The sequence below is a fragment of the Galeopterus variegatus genome, unplaced genomic scaffold (genome assembly GCF_000696425.1).
Source record: "Galeopterus variegatus unplaced genomic scaffold, G_variegatus-3.0.2 Scaffold254, whole genome shotgun sequence".
Taxonomy (NCBI): Eukaryota; Metazoa; Chordata; class Mammalia; order Dermoptera; family Cynocephalidae; genus Galeopterus; species Galeopterus variegatus.
This window is the reverse complement of record NW_007726365.1, coordinates 309,960-335,563: the sequence shown is the minus strand read 5'-3', so window position 1 is coordinate 335,563 and position 25,604 is coordinate 309,960. Positions and strand designations below refer to the sequence as shown.

Sequence of the window (25,604 nt, the reverse complement as noted above, 5' to 3'; positions counted from 1 at the left end):
GAATTTTCCTTTCTGAGGAGGGGGAAGTTATTATTAGGGTGAAATTTAGAAATAGTCTCAAGTCATCTCAGTATTATATAAAGTCTGTGCATAGCTTCTCACATTGAATGGAAGATAGTTTTACTCACAGAAGTGCTCTGGGTATAAATTTTATGTGGTTTATTTCCATTCAGATACCACAAAGAATTTTTATCACACATAATTTAAATGTAACTTGAAATAGCTGCCCTTTGAATACTAGTCCTTAACTTAATTGCACTGAATTGTATAATTTATGTATTTTTATAATATACATGGATTGTACATTTTATTTTTTAAATACAAAGTGAACTATAGTAATATGATATTTACTTACCTTCAGTTCTTCAGGAAGAAAAAATTCTATTTGCTTTTTATTATATTATTATAATACTATATGTACTTATAATATTTATGTATGTATATTATGATATTAAGTAAATAAATTGATTAAGATAAAATCACTAAGTACAGATGGCAGAAGTGCCAATTCAGTTTGACCATCTTTCCAACTTAGGATCCAGCGTAGAGATGAATAATCAATTCTAAAGAGATTCACAAAAATATTAGGAACAGTTTGGCCCTTAAAATCCAGTGCCTTGTTTCTTTTGCTCAGAGGGTAGGAGATTTACTTGTTCTGATGGTGCATCAAATAAGTCCTTGGTATCTTGGGAAACCGGCCCTAGTGTTTATTGCCACATGCCTGGGCCCCACTTGATAGATTTTAACTGCTGTGTATTCTTCCCTTTTGTAATCACCAGGTTCTCTTATTCAAGTACCTTCCGTTGAGAGGGGGAAACTCAGTAAAGTTCGCCTGGGTTCGTTGTCTTTGAAAAAAGAAGGAGAGAGACAGTGCTTCTTATTTACAAAGCACTTTCTAATTTGTACAAGAAGTTCAGGAGGAAAGCTGCATCTGCTTAAGGTACTAGTTTTCCATTTTGTCCCAGGCACTTAAGTGCTATTGAAGTTAATTCAATTGTGATTTTCCCATGCCTGGTATTATCATAAAACAAATTATCATGATTACATAAAGAGTGAGATAGTGTACAGTTACTAACTCTGATATTTACTTTGTCATTTGGATTCAAAGTAATAGAAATTTATTTCATATGTGCATTACCATAAAGAAGTACAATTAAAATTATAACCTGGACAAAATTATTCCTTGTTGATGACTACTAAGCTACAAAAATCTTGTTCAATCCTACAGTGCACCGATGTAGTATTTGCTAAATGCTATCTGTCTTCCTCTGTACCAGGAGTCAGCAAACTACAGCCCATGGTTTGCTGCATGTTTTTGTTAATAAAGTTTTATTGGAATACAGCCATGCTCATTTGTTTACATAGTGTCTGTGGCTGCTTTCATGCTAAAATAGCAGATTTGAGTAGTTGTGATAGAGATCATATGGCTTGCAAGGGCTAAAATATTGACTATCTGGCCCTTTACAGAAAAAGTTTGCCTGTCTATACTTTCTGTTATCATTACTTAAAAATATTATATAACACCATGATGACGCCTTTCTATTGCTTAAACCACTTCCTGGTTGGCAAGTTCAGCCCTTTGCTGAGCTGTATTTACTCTCTAAGTCCATTATAGTGCCATCTAGCCTCTCATAGACATACTTGCTAAATTTTATAAACACTGGGAGTGAGTAGGGTGGGGGAGAAGAATTTAATTGAAGTTAAATGAATTCGATTCCTTTTATACATCTAGGTTTGAACTCTATGAAAAATTATTTATGATCCAGAATCAGTGTGTTTTCTTCTGTGGCAACTTAATGTATAGTTTACAAATTAGAGCTTCCCAGCCTACACAAGACCTCTTAATGAAATCTGCATTTGTTTTCAGACAGGTGGGGTTCTCTCTCTAATACAATGCACATTGATTGAGGAGCCAGATGCAAGTGATGATGACTGTAAGTCACATGCTATCACTTAGAATTCTATTAGAATAAAAAAATAGATAAGTTCTGTGGTTTTTATTCTTTTATAGTTAAGAAAAGCTGCTTAGGGAGGCTTGAGAGATGCTGAGGATAAACTTCCTAAAGCCATTTATATATGAAGAATTCTGTTGAGCCATGTAAACTGTGAGCCTTGTTAAGCCATCGCTGGGAATTTATAATTCACTGAGTTTGGCTCATGACTTTTCAGTGGCAGGCAGAGAAGAAAGAGGAGTTGAGTTATAGTGTTGGAATTCTATAATAGGCCATGGAAATTAGAAAAAGCATGAAATGAGGAGACCAGGATTCCAGTCTTGAGTAACCTGCTGGCCTCAGCTTTTCATCTGCTTGTGAACTCAATAGAGCCTTCCCCATGCCTGAGAAGTACAATATTGCAGAAAGGCGATTCTGGACTTGCATGCACATTGATCGAGTTAACAGAACTTCGTGAAAGTAGCTATCACTCATATTTTTGTTCTCATATGTAATTGTTTGTTTGATGTATGTTGAAGCCAAAGGTTCTGGGCAAATGTTTGGACACCTGGATTTTAAAATAGTGGTGGAGCCTCCTGATGCTGCCACTTTCACTGTGGTCCTGTTAGCACCCTCACGCCAGGAGAAGGCCGCCTGGATGAGCGACATAAGTCAGGTAAGCACGTGGCTTTTGCCATAATTTTTAAAATTTCACAACGTAAACTTTTGGAGAAGATTTTTAGAGTTATTTTTATGAAAAAATGACATCTAGTTGCTGTGGTCACTGGCGTCACCACTGTGTATCTTAGACTGTGATTGCTGTTTTGTTGTTTACTTGTTTTTCTTCTTAAGGTTAAAATTGACTTGAAATGTTGTCGTTGCATTTTAGTTCCTGGGCATTTTGTCACAGCTGCAAATGTAACCACTTGTGTTGAACAGTGTTGAAATTGCCCCATCAGTAATAAATTCTCCAATGACTCCACTCGATTTTTTGCTTGTTTGTTTCTGAAGTGGGAAAATGGTGAGAGATACAAAAACAGCTAACAAGGTCTACGGTGAGAAATCACAAATTAGGAAACCAAGAGAGACTGTCTGTAGTATTAAATCTGAAAATGCTCCTGTATTTCATAAGGAAAAATTAGGGAACAGAATTGCTTGCTTCTCACTGATCAGCAACATCCAGGTAGAGAATTGCTGCATTTACTCAGGCAATTGTATGATTTGGAAAAATGTTGAAACTGGTCATGATTGGACTTGAGCATTCCTACATTCAAGTTTTACATGACTTTTGTCCCTGTATGCTAATATAGGGGGAAAGTGATGCTGTGTAAAGAAAATATTAAAAGAAGGCTTGATAATTATCATGAAAGTTGTTAATTCAGGGAAGATTGGGGCAAATGGCAGAAACGTGTACTGTAGATTTCATTGCCTTTTTTTCTGAGGAGCTCATAGCAATTTATGTGTAAGTCTTAGGTGGAAACATGAACTGTATCATGGTTCTTCAGATACTTGAAATTATTTTGAGTGACTGAAAACTGAGGGGAAATAGAGAATGAAAGGCAATAATAACTATTTTTATTTGTTAAAGAAATTTTACAGACCTAGTCTCATTTGACCTTCACAATAGTATTCCAAAAGTAAACAGAAAAATTATTAGCCTCATTTCACAGGTGAGAAACTTTAGGTTTGTAAAGCTAAATGTTTGTCAAAAGTCATAGAACTGTGTTGAGTCGGGACTCAAGCTTAATCCAGGGTTTGTTTTTGTGGTACGTAAACACCCTGTACAAGAGTGCCTTAGGCTGAGTTTTTACTTATATGCCCCCTGGACTGATTGGAGATGAATAAACAGCTAACTGAGAAGCCACTTCTTTTCTGGCTCACAAGGAATGAAAATATGGTCATAGTTGCATCCTTGTGGTGATTTACTAATACTTTTATTACCTCTATGCTGTATCAATTAATACTTTATTAAGTCTGTTAAATTATGAAACTCTGGATCATTCATTGATTCTAGGAACAATTATTGAGGAGTGCTTTGCTGCAGGTATTGTGCAGGTACCAGGGACACAGCGATGGCATCTGTTCTCAAGGAGACAGACTGGCTCATAGGGAAGAAAAAGAAGTAGACAACTTCATGCAATGAGATTTTGTAGGTGTTGTGAAGCCAAGATAAGTGGGAAGAATGGGATGAATAGGAGCGGGCAAAGGCATTTTTTCCAGCTGCTTCTACCTTCTGCCATGTGATGTAACACACACATGGGGCTTAGGCCCACACACACACTTAGGGGCTCCTAAGACACAGAGTTGATAAAAACTTTACTGACCTTCCTTAGGTTGCGTGGTGAGGCATTGTTAAGAAAGACCCTTGGAATGCGTGAATGATTCTATGCTTGATCCTTTAAAGAAAGATACCTGATACTTTGCCTGCCATGAGCATCTCTGCTTAGACTATACCTTGAGGCAGACGCGTATAACTTCCTTATTTCCCCAAGTTGCTATCACTATTATGCTGCTTAAAAAATTGTACTAAATTATACCTGCAGTTGAAGGAAGCTAACAGAAAGTTATATCTTTTCAAGTGATATCATTACATGAAATTACTATGTTTAGTAGAGCCTTGACACTGTGTGGCTTTGACACCTGTAGCTTCATTCATTCAAGAAATATATTTATGCAGTGATACTATATGCCAGGTACTGTTTTGGACACTTGTGACATATCATGAACAAAACAGGCAACAACCACAACAAATTCTCTCACCTTGTGTAGCTTACATTCTAGTGTGGGGAAGACTAAAAGTAAACGATGTAGTAAAGTAGTACACGCTATTTTATGTTAGAAGGCAATAGGGTAGGGTAAGAAGGATTGGGCTACTGGAGATAGATGAGGTTGAAACAGTTTTAAAATGGTGGTCACTTCATTCTGAAGAAGACATTTAAACAAGGACTACAGTAGGTGATGGAGATACCATATGGAGATGTGATGAAGGAAAAGTCATTCCACACAGAGAGAAACCGATTGAGAAGACAGTAATGCAGGAAGACACTGCATATTTCAATGAATACCACGAGAGGCAGTGTGGCTGAAGTGGAGTGTGTGAAGGAGAATAGAAAAAGAAGCCAGAGGGGTGATAGGGGCCAGATTAAAGATCCTTCTCAGCCAGTGAAGGGGCTTTAGCTGGTACTCTGAGTCAGATGAAGTCATTAAAGGATTTGAGCAAAGGAATTCCATGATCTGGCTTCGGTTTTGAAAGGACAGCTTTGGCTGCTGTGGAGAGAGTAGACTGGGGTGGAATGCAGGGGTGGAGGCTAGGAGGGGAGTGAGCAGGCTCCTGCAGTAGTCCAGGCAAGGGATGCTGAACGCTCGACCAGCATGGCAGGAGCGGAGCAGGAGATAAGGGTTCTGATTCTGCATTCATGTCCAAGGGAGAGCCAGCAGGGTTTTAGTATGGAATAGATCTGGGATGGGTGAGAAAAAGAAGAGTCAAGGGTGACACCAGAGTTCTTGGCTTGAGCAACTGGAAGGGTGGAGTTGTCAGTAACTGAGATGCAGAAGTCTGTTGGGGAAAGAGATTTTGAGAGACTTGGGGTGGAAGTTTACTTTTGGATATGTTGAGTCTGAGAAGTCTGTTGGACATTCGTGTGGAGTTGTTAAATAAGTGGTGGGAGATAGAAGTCCTGAGTTTAGGGTAGAGGAGCAGAAGTCTGTTGGGGAAAGAGATTTTGAGAGACTTGGGGTGGAAGTTTACTTTTGGATATGTTGAGTCTGAGAAGTCTGTTGAACATTCGTGTGGAGTTGTTAAATAAGTGGTGGGAGATAGAAGTCCTGAGTTTAGGGTAGAGGTCTGGGCAGGAGACTCGACATCACTTAGGTGGTATTTAAAGCTATGAGACTGTTCATATTGCCACAGGAGTGAGTGTATAGAAATGAGAGTAAGGTCGTGGACTGAGAGAAGGGTCAGGGGGAACAGCAAAGAGGACCAAGAAGGAACCATCAGTGCAGCAGGAGGACAGGCAAGAGGATGTGGCCTCTTGGAATCTAAGTGAAGGAAATGGGTCAAGGAGGAAGAAGTGGCCACGTGTCAACTGCCGTTAACGGTGGAGGAAGGTAGTGAGCTTTCCGCATACTAAGTGATTTTGCTGATGCAGGGTTTGAATGGTGGGTGGGAGAGACAGAGTGCTCTGCTATTGACTGAACCTAGCCTGCTGCCCAGAAGCCCGCATCTCAACTGGCTTCATTCTCCGCTCTAAGCATTTTCACTTTATAGGGGAAATTACATATACATTCACGGAATTTGTCAGTCTCTCAAGTATATCTCTAGACATATTCATTATTAATAAGATAAGCCCACTGAAAGCTTGAAAATGTTTAATATTTCATTGTTTATTTATAGAGATATGGACACAAAAATGAACTGGAAATATTTCCAACACTGAGCACACTGAAATGTTTATCAAAGTATTTTCTACAGATACCTATATTAGAGTTACCTAAGGAGATTTTTAATGCGGATTCCTGAACTTGCATTTCAGATGCCATTCTAAACTCTCTACGTTTAACAAGCTCCATAGATCACTTCTGCACAATTAAATTAAAGAACGTCTGCCCTGCAGAATGAACTGTTTCCATCTCTAAAGCCCCATAGTCCTGCCATACAGAAATAATCTTACAGTTTGGTTCTCAGTGTACAGACGCATCACTTTTGCTTTTTATATCATTTCCTTCTGTCTATAGTCCTACAAATTCTCCACGTTAGTTTCTTCTAATAGCTATATATAGTCTACAGCATTAATTTGCCATTTTTATAACTTTTTCCAAATACTCGAGCACTGAGTATATAGTCTGTTTCCAAGTTTTAGGATTAATGTATATTGTGACACTGAACACCTTTTGCAGGATTTTTCCCCCTTTCAAGGTCTCTCACTGGGATGTATTCCCCAAAGAGTATAAGGCTGGTATAGAGGGCCTGATCATTTTTATGATTTCATGATTCATGATTCTGCAGACTGCCACAATTCCTTCAAGAAATATGTGACTCACCATTTCACTACATCATCAACAAGGCATCTATGTAACTTTCTTCTAAGTCCTGCCAATGTTGAGTTTTGTCATAATGATCACATTTTCCTACTTAATAGAAAAGTGGTTTTGCCTTCTTGTGGTTTTAATTTACGTGTCTGTATTTTTCAATGAGATTCATATTTTCCACTATTTCTATTTCTTGTCTGTTTATACCAGATAAACATTAATTCATCGGAACTGTCTTTATAGGGTAGGAAAATGAACATTTTTTCTTTCAATTCAAATTATGAATATGTCTTCCATTATTCTGTCTTTTTAAATTTTGTCACTATTTTTCTAACAATTTTTTTGTGGTTTGATTTGAAGCCATCTTGCTAAGCTACTGTATACTGTACATTTAATTATCTTAAATAAGAGCCATGTGTGATTGGTAAGCTGCTGTTACACTAATCACACGTGGCTCTTATTTAAGATGATAGAGTGGTTCATGATTAGTGATACAATCTCAGATTCACATAAGGAACTCTATACAAAATCTGAGACTTTTATCTTTGCTAGGTCTCTCTCACTGAAGCTGTAATTTTTAGAAGGAACAATTGCTTGAATGATTAATTACACTTTTAGTTACACCAGTAAGGCCATAATTAACTGTTGGCGCCTCCAACAAAATGTGCGAGTAGCTAATGGTCTCAACCAATAACTCTTTCTCTTTTTCATCTATTTATAGGGAAAGATTTGAAGCTGAAAATTTGACCATTCATTACAAGATAGTGCATTCATTTGTGCTAGGCTTGCTGTCATATATAATGGTTTATTAAAAAGATTTCACTGTAATTATGGGTATTAACTAAAATGCAAAATTAAAACTCACCTCTGAACTTCTTGGTTTGAGAAGATATGCCAACATATAGACCTTTGTAGACAAATTTGTAGCACACTGGCATCCTTTTTCCCTTAAAATACATTCTCTGGAATAGATAGGGAATTTTCTGCTTTAACATAAAATGGTGAATTAAAAGAAAAATTGAATCTACTCTTTCTTCCTACCATTTACAGTTATTGAGAAGGCCAAAAAATATGGTGACACCATGGAACACTGTCCTTTGAATAGGTTCTGCCTTCAACAAGACCCTCAAAACCCTGTGCTGGACAAGTCATTCTTAACACTCCTTCAAGGACCAGCAGCATCAAAATCTCCTGGGTCTTTCATGAACATACATATTCCCAAATCCCACCCTAGTCACTAGAAATGGAACTAGACTATCCATGATCTAGGAATATGCTTTTGTTATTCTATTAATTTCAAGGTTTACTATAATTCACATAAATTCAATATGACATTATGATATCTGACACCCTGCTTGTGTTCATATATTTCTTTTTTAACTGAGTGGACTGTATTCATTTTCCCAGGGCTCCATCATTTCTCCCCAACAACTAAGATACATGCTTATATAATCCTTCCGCTATAAGTATATTTATATACACACTTGTGTATACACATTCCATTGTAGTCTAATTTTTTCTAGAACAGAACTCTTTCTCCAATGCAGCATTCCTCAAAGTCCCAAATAGAAGTAAGGTAGAAGTAGAATACCATGGGTGAAGTAGAGTTGGTGGACCCAGAGCCCCCAGGACCCCTGTTTTTTCACATCCATGTTGTCACTGAAGGCTGTCTGGGGAAAAGCACTCCTCTTTTATAAATATACTATAATTCTACCTATCTGTCTACCTGTCCATCCATCAATCTATCATCTCTCCATCCATCCATCCATCCATTGCACAGATGTATTAAAGATTGTGTGCCAGTCATCAAAGACCTTTTTGTATAACTAAAATATGGCTTTTTATTACAGAATCTTTTGAGTTATGGTTCAGATAGCATGTATATTTTGTTCTCCTGAAAGTTGAGTATAAGTGAAAATTTCTTTTTATTTCTATTGAGAATAATTTTAATCCTTCATACAATGCACCAGAAAGATTTATGAATGAGACCTGACACGGGACAATGAGATGTGCCAAAATGGTCACATAAACCTCTTCTTTTGGATATAAAACATTTACCTCACATTCCAGTTCTGGCAGTGTGGAACAGTGAGCTGATTTAGGTCCCATCTAGCTACAAAAACAGAGGTGTTTAATACATAGAATTAGTAAAATTAAATAATTTTAATACATAGGTGATATACATAGATAGGAAAGGAAATCTCTAGTTGCCAGAAACAACAAGGGAACTTAAAGTCAGAGCAGAAATCTTGAAAGCTAAAGGCTTAGAGGCTTGGGAATGATTTTAGAGTGGATATTGGTCCTAAGCCCTATGAGTATTAACATAAAGGAGGCAAGAGGTAGCCTGGGGCCCATTAAAATAACTGAGATCCCTATTTAAAGCCTGGACTTTGGAAGACTATCTCCTCTGTGAAATAAGAACTTAAAAAACTGTACTCATTAGCCAGAGGAAAGAAATAAGGAAATTTGTCTTTGTCTTGGGTTCTGAATTTTTAAAAATCTCCTTTTAAAAAATGAATATGTCTCTGTCCTATTATTTGAAATTCAGATTTATAATATTTACATGGTGTGAGAATTCCAAACTCAGAAATTATTATAAGAAGAACTTTTGGCTGTTGAAATCCCAAGTGTGCTTGTAGAAGCAAACACAAAGCCACTTCGTTAGCAACCTTTCTACTATCCAGGGCTCCTGATGTGCTTAAATAAAACATTACAAATCTTGTGAGTAAATTATCCATCATGAGTGAGAGTCAGCAGACACAGGGAGCAGTGGAATTAGCAATGCAAGAACTTCAGATAATAGGGTGGGTGACAACTTGGAAAAGACTGTAAAATGAGAATGTTTAAAATATAATACAACTGTAAATAAAGAAACCATAAGGAGAGACTAGATCACTGTGTAAAAAGGACCAGGCTGATCTGTCAAAGAACCAAATAGAAAATCTAAAAATGGAAACTGTAGGCATCAAAATTATAAACTCATTGGAAATTCATTAAAGATGGTGGATCAACCACAGCTGATGAGCCGATTAAGAATCAGATAATAGATCTATGAGTAAATTACCTACAATACACCAAAGAGAGATAAAGAGATGGCAAATATGAAAGAGAGATACGGAAACAGAGAATAGAGTTAGAAGGTCCAACATACAACTAATGGAATTCCAGAAGGAGTTGAGAGAATAGAGGAGATGCAATCTTCAAAGAGAAAATGAGTAGGAATTGTCAAAATGGATGAAAAATGTAAGACCATATTGAAGAAACATACTGAGTTCCAAGCTGTATGTACTCAAATAAAACTTCATCTAGACACACTGAGGTGAAACTATAGAAGACCAAACACAAAAACAAAAATCATAAAAGGTGGAAAGACAGATTACCTAAGAAAAATTAGAAGACAGAATGGTAGAAACTTTTTCACGAGGAGAAATATTTAAGGATAGTCATTGCACTTTTGTAATAGAAAAATGGAAACCTCTTAAATATACACATATAAGATATTGAATAAACTGTAATATGTATGTTTATACCATAGTATATACAGCAGTTGAATGAATGAACTTTACACATAAACATGAATAAATCTCAGAAGCAATGTTGGGTGAAAAAAATACAAATGTCTGTGTAAACTTCATTTTATTTTATTTTTATTTTTTGATGGCTGGACAGCACAGGGAACTAAACCCTTGATCTTGGTGTTACAAGGCGGCGCTCTAATCAACTGAGATAACTGGCCAGCCCGAATTTTAAAAATGCAAATAATATGTATATTGTGGTGGGCAAACACATACATATATAGTAAAATAAGAAAAAAAGGAATGGAGAAAGGACAGGAGGATACCCATCAGCTTCAGCATAGTAGTTACTTTTGGGGAGGAAAGAGCCTACCAGAATGGAAGAAGAAAGTGGCTTTAGCTATGTTTGTAGTGTTTTATATCCTTAAATGAAAAGGATGATCTATAGCAAATATGGCCAGGTGTTAATATTAGTTAAGTCTAGGTGGCCGATATAGGGACTCATATTTTTCTGTATGTATGAAGTATTTTGTAATTAAAAATAAAAACATTAAAATGAAAAATAAAAGTTTATATCTATTCTGGTTTTGCTTGTATCTCTTGAATTCCAAATTATGAATCCCTATATTCATGAAGGGAGAGAGGTGAGAAAAAAAATGAAGACCTCCTTCATCCTGTTTCTTAGATAATGATTTATTTAAAAAACAGCTTAATGCTATTAAAATTCTTAACCGTTTATTTTTTATCTTTTTCATGACAGCTTTTTTTTTGTTTTGGCATAAATGTTCTTTTCCCTTTCCAATTTTCTTTTATGTAACTGCATTTTTAAAAAATTAAGTATTATTTCAGTCAAGAAATACTCTAACGTGTATTCATATTAGGTGTGAAAAAAACAGAGATTTATTTTCTATTTTCTTTCTCAAATTCAACACAGTATTCTCCCTAAGCTGTTTATATGTAATGCTGTATCCGATCAAAAATATCCTGGTGTGTCTCTTCTGTCTCTCTGCAAATCCTTCCCAGGTCCTTGGTCACTATACTCTGGATTGGCACAGTTGACGAGGGATGGAGGGCAAGGCACTTTCTTCTTATGTTGCAGACAGGAGAGAAACATCTATTTCTGCTCCATGGAGTGGGCTCATCTCTCAACCCTTGGAACTTGGATCACACATCATGGCTCCTTTTGGGGACTATGGAAGCTGATTGTCTTCTCTGCCCCACTTCAAACCCTACAGTGTTCACTGGCAGGTGAACTGGGCAGACTGGTCTTGAGTCCCTCTTTCTCTTGATTCCCTCTTTCAAAAAGCAAGAGCTGCTTCTCTTCTGGTCTCCAGAAGGAGAGGAGTGGGCAGTCAGCTGGCAGAGAACTGCGTCTTCAGACCCCTGGTTGTGGGTATGTCATGGCTTTGATGGGCTGCGGGCCAGCTCTGCCTTTCCCTTCTCCGACTGTTGGCACACGTGGTGTGGAATGCCCTTTGAACTCATCTTCAATGGTGCATTTGTTGGGTGTCCAGACTTAGTACACACCCAATTCCTGCATTTTCCAGGGATTTGGGGCTATGAAGAAACAGGAGTTAAGTCTCTGCTTTCCAAGCTGTTGTCCAGAATGAGGCACACATGCTTCTTTATGTCCCAGGTCTGTGACTCTAGCCACCTCTAGTGCCCATTGTCATGCTGACCGGGCTCTACTAGAAGAGGGTGGTTGTCTCCTTGGAGCGGTGTGGGAGCTGTGGACTGAGTGGAGGTGATCTCACAGGTCATTACCTCACCTTTGTTCTTGATTGTACAGTTGGGCTAAGGCTATTGTCTGTGTAACTATGCTATTTGCTTAGATTGTTAAAGGAAATTGAAGGAACATTGTTGGTTTTCCCCAAGTCTCACCAAATGCTTCCTCTACTCTCCCACTTCCCGCTCTGGCTATGCAAGTGGCATCCTCATTGTGCGTCAGAAACCTGGAGAGTGGAAAGACGTGTAAGGAGTAGCAGGAAGGGTCACCGGGGTGAAGGATCACTTGCCCCCTCCCTCCTCTCCCGGTCCGTGTGCAACCTCTGTCCCAGTATGACCCTTTGCCCCTGCCCACCGCCACACAGCACGGTAAGAACAGGGATCATGTTAATCTATCTTCCCATTGGGATGAGGAGAGTGCACGTGCGGTGACTCGCCTTGTTCATGTTCAGGGCTCCTTCATACATTCTTTCCCTGCTCCCCACCTCATCTTCCAGCACTTAGCCTAGTGTCTGCGTGTGGTAAGTACTTAATAAATGCAGATGTAAGACACAATTTAGTAAAACCCCTAATGCCATAAAATCAGCGCATCCTACTCTGGAGAATTAAAAAAACAGAGTGATTTTGGTTAATCTCTGTGCTATTCAAAAGACATTTGGCAATGCTTTATTACTTTTAAATATATTTGCATCAGAAAATTTTAAAATTGCCTTATAGCAATGGTCATCTTTGATTTCTACCTTCCCTTTTTTCCTCTTGGTTTTATTCAGTGACTCATTAATTTCTATTATTTCTTTCTTCAAAATACTTATCTCCACTACTTCGTCTTCGTTCCCACGGACTGCCTCAGGGGAGGTATGAGTCATTTCATTTACTGACTCAGAATATTCTTCTGATGATCCCTTTGGTCTCCATTCTCTCCTCATTCTTTTCCAATGAGTACCTCCAAGAGGCCAGTTTAGATCTTTCAACATAAATGAGCTGCTTAGAAACTCTCAGTGGCTTCCCATCTGCCTACAGTATAAAATGCAAATTCAAGACTCCCTTCCCAGTAGCCTAACTCCAGCTAACTTCTTTGTTCACTCTCCCTTACTCTCTTCTCCATTAGAAACTCGTGCACCAGCACCAGCCCCATCTCTTCCTTTTTCCATGTATGAGAAAGGGCCCTTGATGTGTATTTTCATTTGGCCCCTTTTTTTTTTCATTTTCCTGTTTTGTTCAAAGGGAGTATGTATAATTCAAAATAAAATTTTCTCTAACCCAAAGTAATTGCAGAGGGATATTTTAAATTGAGAAAGCATAGATATAAATAATAAAGGCAGAAAAAAATAGCAAAAGTTCCTGAGTTCTCTTAGAAAAGAGAAAAAGATAATTCAGAGCTTTAAGCATGCTAGAAACAGGAGAAATTATGCACTGCCCCCTCACTAAACCAATATGGTGCCAATAGAAACTGCTGGAGAAACTAGGAAAATATGGGAATCTATTGGGGGAAAAAACACCTGAGAAGCAGGCAGAGTTTACTAGTGAGACAGAAGATGAATTCCATCCAAGGAAGCCACCATTTCTAATCTGACTACTCCATACCACCTCCTGGTGACAGAAAATGAATATAGCAGGGGAAATTATTGTCAGAAGGTACACACCTCTAAAGTAGTGTTGGGACTGCCAGAGAATTGAGATGATGTGACATTGTGGTCAGAATTGTTGGAACACACATTCTGGGAAAATATAAACCTTGTATCTATCTGTCCTTGGTAATTTGTCAGGTATTTGGATAGTGCACAGTTTTGCTATCTGGATATAAATCTGTTCATAAATTTGTAATATTTATATGCTGCTGCTATTATGTGTGTGTGTGAAATTAAATTGCTTTTTGTGGGGAGAGGCTATAAACAATTCTGAGAATATATGATCTGCCTAGGTTTTCGTATGGGTTGTAATTGTCTATTTTTTAATTTCACAGTGTGTGGACAATATACGATGTAATGGTTTAATGACTATAGTGTTTGAAGAGAATTCCAAAGTTACTGTGCCACATATGATTAAGTAAGTGTGATAATCCTTTCCCTTACATTTTAATCAAGATCAAATTGGCAGAGAATGTAAAACCTTGAATAAAATATTGCTTCAATGGGTTTTGCTTCTTATTGAGAGTATGTTTCTTGACTGTTATACAATAATTCATGTTATGCCATTATATGTAATAAGACCATCAAAATGTTTTCTCAGATTCACCGTTTACTTTATTCACTCATAGCATAGAAAAATTATTTCTCACACTATTACATATGGCTTCAGTCAGGGCAAAATCCTATCAACATGTTCAAGTTCAATATAAAAGTAGTGACAGCCACATGTGTCCAAGGTCAAAGGATGGACCAAGGTATGGCAGACTCATTTGGCATCTTCCCAGTGGGTTTGAATCATGTTACTCAGATTTGGCCATATAGATGCATTTAGATTTTGAACACACTTACCATGAATCAGCTGGCTTTGCCATGGCACCTTCTACCCACTACCTATATATAATTCTCCTGAGAGCCTGTTTGCCTAGGGCTGCCATCCTGCTCTCTGTGTGCTTTGTTAACAAAGCAAATTCTGTCATTTAAAGTGGCTTCTAGGGAAGCTATGTTTAAAATGAGAAGTATATCAATATGTGCTAGAGCCCTCTGTATTAATGCTTTTTTCTCAGTATACGTTTTGGTTTTCAAATTTGGAAATTGTTTTGGGAGTATTTTGAACTGACCAAAATGTGCATTACTTGTTTTCTTGGTTATTTGCATTTGAAATTCTAAGAGTAAAATATATTTTTTAAAGCAGTTCTGTTACATCTTTCAAAAAAGAAGTTACTTGAAACTAAGAAAATGTTTTTCTTTCACGCCTTTTCATGTGGATATTTTGAAATCTGAACTCTTTATGCTGAGGCAATAAATAACTAAACTTCAGAAAGAAGGCAATAAATAACTAACTTTAGAAAGATAACTTTTTTCTTTTGAAAGGTACTAGTTACACTTAACATCATCCCAATGGTTCAAGTTTTAAAACTTAATTATTGTATCAGATGAAGACAGTACATAATATTAGTACCATAATTGCTACAGGAAAATATAAATTATAAAGAATGAAAGTATTTAAAATTACTAGTCAAAATAAAAAATATTGTGGGTAGGACATTTCTAAACTCTAGGGCAAAGATTCCTTTCACATTCAATTTTCTAGATTTTTAGTTTAGCGTAGCTTTTTAAAAACCAGACGATGCTAAAATTAAGAACAAGTAAGGAATATTAAGTCAGAAGGTCCAAATTATGTCTTAATTTTTGACTTCACATCATTGGTTAGGGTTTTTCCTGTTAATTTTTTACCATAGGATTCTTGTTTTAATGTTTCAAAAAATGATATATATGATTCTCATTCTTTTTGAAAAGTACTTTCTCGAAGGTTAGACAGCCATGAAAGTCTAACTGCTTTAAAATTACAATGTGTAAGTCAGTATAGCCAAGTTATAAGCCCCTAAACCCTAGGGCAGCTGCACACCCATTTACATATGTTTTGTTAACTTAAAGAATTAGTACTAATGAGAACTTCAGTTTTCTGCCTGACCAGTTATGGCTGGCACACAAATGCATCTTCTGTCCCCCACCATCATAGTTTTACCAGTGCTCATGTCCAATCTCATTTGCATAACCACTTACATACAGAGCAAGACTTTCCTGCCTCTGGGTACCCCATGGTGACACTTAATGAGTTGAAATTGCTCTCCTGCTAGGACAGAAACCTGTATCTTGGGCTGTAGGATTTTCTATTAAAGCCCATACTATATGACACTAAGTACATTCCTAAGGCAGAGTGACGTTTCATCTATTTATTCCTTCTATTTTTCTCAGCCTTGTTCTCTTCAATCAGAGGAAAGTATATGATTTTGCAATTTCTGTTCCTTCTGATGGCCCTATTCTGCACTAAATTCTGTATTCCTGCCTCCCTGTGCGTTTTGCTCCCTGACTACACACCATGAAAAACAAACAAAAACCTAACATTTTTCAGATTTAAAAGAAAAAGATTATCCTATCATAACTATATCTTGTTACTGACATGGTATCGCTTTGTAAGCACTCACTTCCTTTTAAAACTTAGCAATTATACTAGATGATTTGAGTTTGATCTCTCAAGATTGCTTTTGATGTTTATGAAAAAGGAGTTGCTATTATCATAGGAGGCTTAGTTAACACCTTCTGTCTTTCTCGAGAGTCCCTTAGGAAATAAAGTAAGATTCTGTTCAGTGTAATAAAAGAAAATTAAATAATTTCATAATATTTAATTTCTTTTCTTAAAATGAAGACATAATTACAATTTTGAAGGACAGTGGTATAATCAGTCTGTTTTATTTTAATTTCATGCTGGCTGCAACATTTTGTTTTTCCTATTTTTTTGAGTAAACTAATTGTAGTCAAAAGATACAAAGCTGAAAACTATGGTTAGAATGCAAATTCGTGATATTTATTCGGTGAAAACAGCCCTTTAAATGGTATATAGGCTAAGGCTTTCTTTCTTTTAATAATTATTTGATCTCAACTTTCTTAGAAAAAAGAGATTTTCAGTGGAAAATGGTAGGAGAAAAAGTGATTATCTTGTCCAGCCATCTTCTGGACAAATCAATGGATTCATAAAAATTTCTAATTTTACAAATGAGAAAATTAAGAATCGGAAAAGTAAAGTTGGTTGAGGGTCAAATAGTGCATGGAAGAAACAGTCACACTATTTTCAAGAATCTTAAAAGATGTATTTCCAAGATAGTGATGTTACTAAAGCCAACAGACCACCCTTAGTCAGTTCCTCGGCAGGGGTAAGCTGCTCATTTAAAATGCTCTTTCAGACCTGCAGATGAAGTACTTCTGCCTGCACTAAGCATACTTTGGATAGGGAAATTTGCAAGAGCAAACTAAGAAAGCTATAGATTTTTTTTTATCCAAAAGAAAGTAAATACATAATTTAAAATCCCTTGAGTGCTGCCAGGGCTAATTAAGGGCACCCACAACAAGCCAACTGATCCTTAACAAGTAATTGGCTCATGGAAAGTCACTGGTCCTGAGCGGATCCTTTAATCAAGTGGTGAAATCTAGGACTCCATGGATTGCCTGTTCTGAGATGCTGCAGTGAAGGGGAACAAGGGATCCCAGAAGGTGAAGTGAAGCTCTGGAGGTCCTAGTTGTTCACCTGGAGTGGCTGCCAAGGCAACAGCCTCAGGCCAAGAGGTGGGAGTGGTGGGGCAGCCAGATGGGAGGTTTTACAGAATGATAAAAGCAGAGTAGTTCGGGGTGGGGGTGGGGGGGGTGGGGCAGTGGTAGGTACTGACCAGGGGAATATTTTTCACCCATTACCTTTTTTAAAAATGAAGACATTTTTAATACTGCTGAATATTGAAAACATAATGAAAATATAATATGTCACAATTTATGGATTAAGCTATTCAGAAAATGTATATCCTTTAAACACATTAATAAGCGAGGAAGAATGAAATAGAAGAATTAGGCATTCAATTTAAGAAGTTAGAAAAAGGAGAAACTGAACTGTAGGAAAGTGTAGGAAGGAAATAAAGATAAGAATAGATATTGATAAATTAGAATATAGGAAAACAATGGAATTGATAAATCAAAGAGATGGTTCTAGTTGGCAAAATAACTAGTACAATACATTTGTCAGCTTAATCAAGGCAAAGGGGGAAAGCACAAATGTACAAAATTCAGAAGTGAGAAAAGGAAATAACAATGAATACAGCAGTGATATCTGTGTCTTTTCCTCCCTTCTGTGTATGTGTCGGGGTGGGGGAGGCGGCATCCAGTACTTCTTAAGCACACGTCTGATATTCTGCTTTCAGGACAATAAGCAGTGCTTTTCCGCCCTCCTAAAGAGGGCTTTTGGCTTCATTTTCCCAGTAAAACATGATTGAATTAGAAAGAGAAGGAATCTTCACAGTGAAATCAATTATTATTACTTCCTCCACAATTAAATTTTGCCTTCCTAAATTACAGTGGCATACCTGATGTGCTCACAGCCCTGCCTGTCGTATGTATATATGTCATATCGACACATTTATCCACCTTCTATCAAATACAGTGGAAGCCCACACACGAGTGTGTTTACAAGTATTGAAATACTCAGTGCTGAGGAGGAAGGCTTGTCCTGGTTTTGTTATCATGTTTCTGCTTTGCACGTAGGTCTGATGCCCGTCTTCATAAAGACGACACTGACATTTGCTTCAGTAAAACACTCAACTCCTGCAAAGTGCCCCAGATCCGTTATGCCAGCGTGGAGCGCCTCCTGGAGCGGCTGACAGACTTGCGATTTCTCAGTATCGATTTCCTTAACACCTTTCTGCACACCTATCGCATTTTCACTACGGCTGCTGTGGTGCTGGCCAAGCTGTCCGACATATACAAGAGGCCTTTCACTTCCATCCCCGTCAGGTATGCCTGGCCCTCCTGGTCCCTGGGTCATCACGCCGATGAGCAGCCCTGCTCTGCAAAGCAGCTCCTGGGGCATTGCCTTGCCTTTGAACTTACCATGCCCCCAGCCCCACTGGTAGGAGGCAGTAAAGTCACAGAGAGTTCCCTAGGGAAGAAGTTGAGAACCCTGAAGTCTGCAAGTGGCCTTTGCATGCTCTGTGATTATTTGGAAGCTAACTCTGTTGTTTTAGGTTTTAATTTTTTTTTTTCTGACAATTGTGCTTTTCTAACTTTAGTATACATAAGAATCAGCTGGGGAGAGGAGGGGGTGTCGTTAAATTGCAGGCTCTGATGTAGTAGGTCTAGAGTGGAGCCTGAGTTCTGTGTGTCTAACAAGCTCCCCAGAGACACTGATGCTGCTGCCGGACCATGGTTTGGTGGCAAGGGATTAGACAATTCCTAAAAAGTGTCTGTGTTTCTTGGGCAAATGTGTGGTACACATGCAGCATTTACATTAAGGAAAATCCAACAAGAGAAGTTTGATGATATTGTGGTCTTTACATGTGGGGAGATGTTCATGAATGATATATGGGAAATCATTTTCACTTGGCTACAATCTGTTAATAGCTTTTACTCTTATTTTTAGGTCATTAGAATTGTTTTTTGCTACCAGCCAGAACAACAGAGGTGAACATTTGGCAGATGGAAAATCCCCGCGTCTATGTCGCAAATTCTCTTCCCCACCGCCACTGGCGGTGTCCAGAACATCCTCCCCAGTGAGGGCCAGAAAGCTGTCCTTGACTTCTCCCTTGAACTCAAGGATAGGAGCATTGGACCTGACCACTTCCTCCTCATCCAGCAGCCCCACCACCACCCATAGCCCCACCGCGTCCCCACCACCGCACACTGGTAAAGTACCGTTGGATCTTAGCAGAGGCCTCCCTTCTCCAGAACAAAGCCCGGGATCTGTAGAAGAGAATGTAGATAACCCCCGCGTGGATCTGTGTAACAAGCTAAAACGAAGTATTCAAAGAGGTATTACCCAGCACATTTACGTGATTACACCCCACATTTACTGGCTGCCTGCTTCCCCCCGTTCCTTTTGGGTCCCTAGTTACCTTTCTTTGCAACTTTCCTACTTCTGCTTAGAAAGTAGAATGAATACAGTGGCTAGTTAGAAGAGAAAATTCCTGTAGGTTCCTCTAGATTTTGTGGAACAGAGCGTAAGGTTAGCTGTCCTTATGCTTCCATAGGAAAGGCTACCCGTAGTCAGTTGTCTATGGAAGAATAGCGTATCTGAATGGTATTGCTGGAAGGTTCTTGGAATTTGGTTAAGGCTGGGTGGCCAAAGAGCCTAGTGTGGTACTTTGCACAGAAGTAGGTTGTGGGCACCCTCGCTGTGAGCTCGGGTCTCAGAGCTTTCTCCTCCTCCATGCTTGCTTTCAGCTCCCGTATTGCTTCCAGCTTTCCCTGCTGAGGATGCCCTAGCCTGGAAGCACTAAGATGGCTTCTTCAGTTTAGTTATGAGGACAAGACTCCAACAGAGGTGTAGGGAGAAAAATCAAATCTGAAACAGTATTGATTGTTTGTGGCATAGCCAAATGGTTTTAAAACTGTTGAATAGGTTATGTGGTTTCCTACTTAAATCCTATAATGACTTTCCACTGCACTTAGAAAAATGAATAGTCTCTCTCCCAAGGCCTTCAGATCCTATGAGACTTGGATCCTGTCTCTTTCTTCAACCCTGCTCCTGCCACGCTCCCTCATCTACTAGGCTGCAGTCACGTTGATTTCCCTTTTGTGTTATTCCTGCCCCAGGGCCTTTGCACTTGCCCTTCCCTCTGCCTGGATAGTCTTTCCCCATGTATGCTCTATGAGATCAGTGACCTTGTCTATCTTGTTCACTTCTCTAACCTTGATGCCTTGCCAGTGCCTGGCAGGTAGTAAATTTCTAAGTGAACTCATCTCAGTGGATGAGTTGAGGGTTCTCTGGTGCATCTACCTTATCTTCCTCAGCTTGGTTCAATTTGGGGGTGAGGGAGGTGACCTTGTTGCTTTGAAAATTCAGTGTTTCTGTAAAGAAAGTAAGAGTGGATTCAAAGCCAAATTCGCAAAGAGCTTTTCTTTTACTTTAGAATGATGGATTTATTTATTGATAATGTGATAATAAAAATTGGGCAGTCAATCAGAAAAGGTGTACAAATTTCAAGGAGGATCACCCAGATGGAAGCGTCGACCTTTGTTTTTCTACCTGATTGAAGCTTCTATATGCTTTCTAGCTCAGATCATTTAAGCTTCTGAGTGAAATACTTAATGGAATTTAAACTGGAATGGTTGTCATCATCAAAAATAGCACCCTTTTTAACAAGAAATTATTTTAAGACAAGTTAGCAAGTAAGGAGGAGGAAAGGGGGAAGATAATTAAAAAGTCATTAGAACAACAAGCTTCAGCACAATCATGATGGATTCTTCTCGGGAATAATGAGGTGGCACACAGGCTGACAAGTGCATCTGGGGTTCCATCTCGTGCCAGTGCTTGGGAACCACTGTGGAAGCAATGACTCAGAGAGGTTTTTTTTTAAAAATTATTTATGAATATTCGTGAGATACAAAGCTGATTGTCACCCTTTGTGCCCATAATGTGAGGGCCATATTCATACTGGCAGCATACCCATTACCACAAGTTGCATTTGTACCCCATGTCCCCCACCCAGTTATGCCCAACCTCCTTCTCCCCGCTACTTTCCCCCCACTCCACTTTGTAGCCCAAGGAATGTTTTCTTCCTCTGCAAGTCCAATGCACTACTGTAGTCTTTCTTTCCTTCTTAGCTCCCACATATGAGTGAGCACATGTGGTATTTATCCCTCTGTGCTTTGCTTATTTCACTCAACATAGGTTTCTCCAGGCTCATCCATGTTGTTGCAAATGGGAGTTCGTTCTTTTTTATAGCAGAGTAGATTCCATGTTGTATATATACCACAGTTTCCTTATCCAATTATCCATTGATGGACATTTAGGTTGGTTCCATGTCTGCAATGAGAACTACAAACCACTTCTGAAGGAAGTTAAAGAAGACACAAAAAGATGGAAAGATATTTCATACTCTTGGATTGGAAGAAGAATTAACATTGTGAAAATGTCTATACTACCTAAAGTGATCTACAGATTCAATACAATCCCCATCAAAATACCAATGACATTCTTCACAGAAATGGAAAAAACAATCTTACACTTCATATGGAACAACAAAAGACCCCAAATAGTCAAAGCAATCATGAGCAAAAATAATAAAGTGGGAGGCATCACACTACCTGACTTCAAATTATACTACAAAGCTATTGTAACCAAAACAGCATGATACTGGTATAAGAATAGACATTCAGACCAGTGGAGTAGAATTGAGAACTCAGAGAGGTTTATCTCAAACTTTCCTTCTGTGGCATGGTGGCCTGGGGAGCACAGGAGTTTCCCAGAATATGGGAAGTTATTTCTCCTCCTTTACTGGATTGTGGTAAACAGGAGAGGAGAAATCTGGAGATAAGTCTGGATTCTTGTGTTCTATTGAGCTAAGAGAGCTTTGGGAACAAGCATTTCAGTGTCCGATGCTAGTGACTCCGAGGCTGTGGTTACCTCCTGGGGCTGGGATAAGGACAAAGTCAGGTCAGTTCAGGAGTCATTGAGTCATGTTCTGTGCAGGGGGCTGTGTGCTACAGAATCTGTAACCATAGAGGGGATGGCACCTTCACCCCTCATACTCTAGTTATGTGGATAATGTAGACACAACATAATGATAAGGGTAGTGGTATGAGAGGTGTAGACAGACTGCTCTGGAAGCTGAAAAATGGGGAAGACCATGTCTGGTCAAGCAGAAACAAGAAGTGTCTTTGACGTGATTCAAGAACAATAGATATGTGTGCTGGAGAGACAAGATGGGCCAACTTCTGGGCAAAAAGAATATATGAGCAAAGGGCTAGTGGTAAACACCAGTGGTGAATGCCAAGAGCGGGAGACATTGTTTCCAAAGGGGTAGCTTTCATCCCATTTTGACACCACAGGCAGTCCTGTAGAACAGACCCTGTTACTTCCCAGGGCTTTCTAGCATCAACTAAACTTAAGAAGAAATACAAAACAAGTCTAAAAAATCTCCTCCTTCTCCTCTCTTCCTCCTCCTCCCTCTTCCCATCTTAATCATTTTTAAGTGTACTGTTCAGTAGTGTTAAGTATCTTCACATTGTTGTACAACAGACCTCTAGAACTTTTCCATCTTGCAAAACTGAAACTCTATATCCACTGAACAACAATACCCCATTACCTGCCTCCCACTAGCCTCTGGCAACCACCATACTATTTTCTGTGTCTGTGAGTTTAACTACTGTAGGTACCTCATATTAGTGGAGGTATTTGTCCTTTTCTGTCTAGCTTATTTCACTTAATACAATGACCTCAAGTTCCATGTTGTAGCATGTGATAGGATTTTTTTTTCTTTTTTATGACTGAATAATATTCCATTGCCTGCATTTACCACATTTTCTTTCTTCATTCATCTGTTGATGGGCATTTGGGTTAGTTCCACCTTTTGGCTACTTTGAATAACACTGCAATGAACCTGCGTATGCAAATATCCCTTCACAATCCTGCTTTCAATTTTTTTTGGATATATACCAAGAAGTTGGATCACATGGTAATTCTATTTTTAATTTTTTTGAGGAACCTCCATACCATTTTCTACAGTGACTACACCATTTTACATTCTTACCAACAGTCCACTAGGGTTCCTGCTCACCAACACTTGTCATTCCTGCTTTTATTTGATAGTGGCCATGCCAATGCGTGTGAGGTGAGAATTTTTCACCTTCTTTTTTTTAGTAATTTCTCAGAGATTGCATTTTACATTGCTAAGGCCTAGAAGTATGGGGTTTTTTTCTTTAGTAGAAAAGTGCAAGGGCCGGCCCAGTGGCGCACTGGATAGTGCGCCGCTTAGGAGGCGCGGCAGCGCTGCCGCCCGCGGGGTCGGGTCCCCCATACAGACCGGCTCCCGCTCACTGGCTGAGCGAGGCGTGGGAGCAACACCGAGGTTTGCAATCCCGTTGCCGGTCCCTGGTCCGGTACGGGGGCAACACTGAGGGTTGCGATCCGTTGCCGGACACGGAACAAAAAGACAAAAGACAAAAAAAAAAAGAAAAGTGCAAGCAAAATCTATTCTTTTCTGCATTGCAAATGTCTGAACATGTGCCATAGTTTGGAGGTTCCCAGTCAAGCTGCCCGTTGCCCATCATGATTGTCTTCTGTGCTACCTTGTTGTGCAGAGAGTGTTCCACTTTGGTCACCATGTTCCCTCATTTTAGTCTTGCAGTGATGGTCCAGTGCCATATCATGAAACCTGCTTGGGCTACTGTTTAGGATGGAGTAGGATTCGGTAGATTTTCCCTGGAGCAATAAGCTGGAAGAAGGTTAGACTTGGGAAGAACAAAATAAATAAGAAAGAATTGGATCAAGTTCCCAGGGAAGGACACTGACAAAGGCTACAAAGACCTGTCAGTGCAGATACTGGGCAGAGATGGGATCACTGTGGACACAGGTAGTGGATGCTGGAAAGCCTCGTCATTTGGCAACATTGATCATTTATGGCCTGGGACCAGTAGAGAGGGAAAGCCTGTGGATAAAGGTGTGGCAGACATATTCAGTTCTCTCTCACATTACAGAATTAGCTGAAGTTGAAGGTTTAATGCCTCTGTTTCTCATTGAAGAAGTCATTGTTTCTCAATGATTTATGGTTACGTTTTCAAGGTTAGTTTGTCCGAATGGTTCATAGGTTAGAGATGTCATTTTGTGTTTCCAGGTCATGGTTAAATGCTGACTTCCTCCCACTCTTGGTGGTGGGGAAGATGTAAGATTGTGTGTAGGTGGGACCCATGGTACTTGACGAAGCCCACAGAGCCAACCTCTGCTGCAGAGATGTCAGCCCTTCCCTCCCTGGGCTTCTTAGTCACATCTGCCCATTAACACATCTCCCCTTAGCCCTCACTTTTACTGGAACCCCCCCTTAATCCTTCCATTAAGCAGTTTGTTTCTGGTCACATTGCATCTTTATTTCTTTTGCCTTTCTGTAACTGTCTTCTAAGATCTTTTAGTGCATTTATTTCCCATCTTACACTTAAAAATATTCAAGATAGTAATTCAAAGAGACACATGGTACAATTGGGTTAAAAAATAGGAAGGGACTCAACCAATGGGAAAAAAGGAAGAAAAGTTATGTAAGGTCCAGGATATGGTTAATGGAGAAATGTGTACTGTGTGGTCCTCTGCAGTTTCTAGACTCTTCCTGACTTTGGTTCTGAGCTTCTCGCTGACAGAGTAAAGATAGAAATGTAATCAATTACATGATTCATACTGAAAGCTAGGAATAGACAGGCTGTGCAGACACATCTTTTCTGGCTATTGAGAGTCAAGAACAATTTATCCTGTGGATCCTCATATGGGAAACACTGTGAGTAGAAAGTTTACATTTAAGACTGGAGTTACAGTAGCTCTTTGGCGTTTTTCTGAATAGGTGAAAGAGTGGAATCAAATTTAGTTTTTCCTTTTACATTGGTATATGGGAAATATTGGTCATGAATAATTTTAGGAAAGTCATGGATGAACACTTTACTTCACTCAGTGTCAGTCTGACAAGTTCAGCGTGTGTGTGTGTGCACGTTGTCAGTATGTGATGTCTGTAGAAGTTAAGAGTGCTGCTGTGTTAACCCTGCTGTCTATTCTTGAAAATTCCAATTGGCAGAGAAAAGGGAGACACTGATCTGTCTTTAATTTGAAAGATGTTTGCGTGTGCTTCGCATAATGTTAACACTTAAAACAGTTGGCAAACTTGAATAAGAATCCTGTGCCAAGACTTTATACACTATGTGCTTTTCACTTCAGGATACAACCCCACACAATCTCATTGCATAGTATTTGTTTTGCCCAT

General features: G+C 38.9%; 1 protein-coding gene across 1 annotated transcript in view; it reads left to right on the top strand.

Annotated features, from left to right (window-relative positions):
* RASGRF2 (Ras protein-specific guanine nucleotide-releasing factor 2) overlaps positions 1-25,604 on the top strand; it is a 257,973-nt gene that overhangs the window by 132,116 nt on the left and 100,253 nt on the right. Inside the window, exons 10-15 of the mRNA XM_008566610.1 lie at positions 780-940; positions 1,868-1,934; positions 2,471-2,607; positions 14,163-14,245; positions 18,412-18,660; positions 19,286-19,674. Coding sequence (XP_008564832.1) covers positions 780-940; positions 1,868-1,934; positions 2,471-2,607; positions 14,163-14,245; positions 18,412-18,660; positions 19,286-19,674 — 1,086 coding nt within the window. The remainder of the gene's footprint in view (positions 1-779; positions 941-1,867; positions 1,935-2,470; positions 2,608-14,162; positions 14,246-18,411; positions 18,661-19,285; positions 19,675-25,604) is intronic.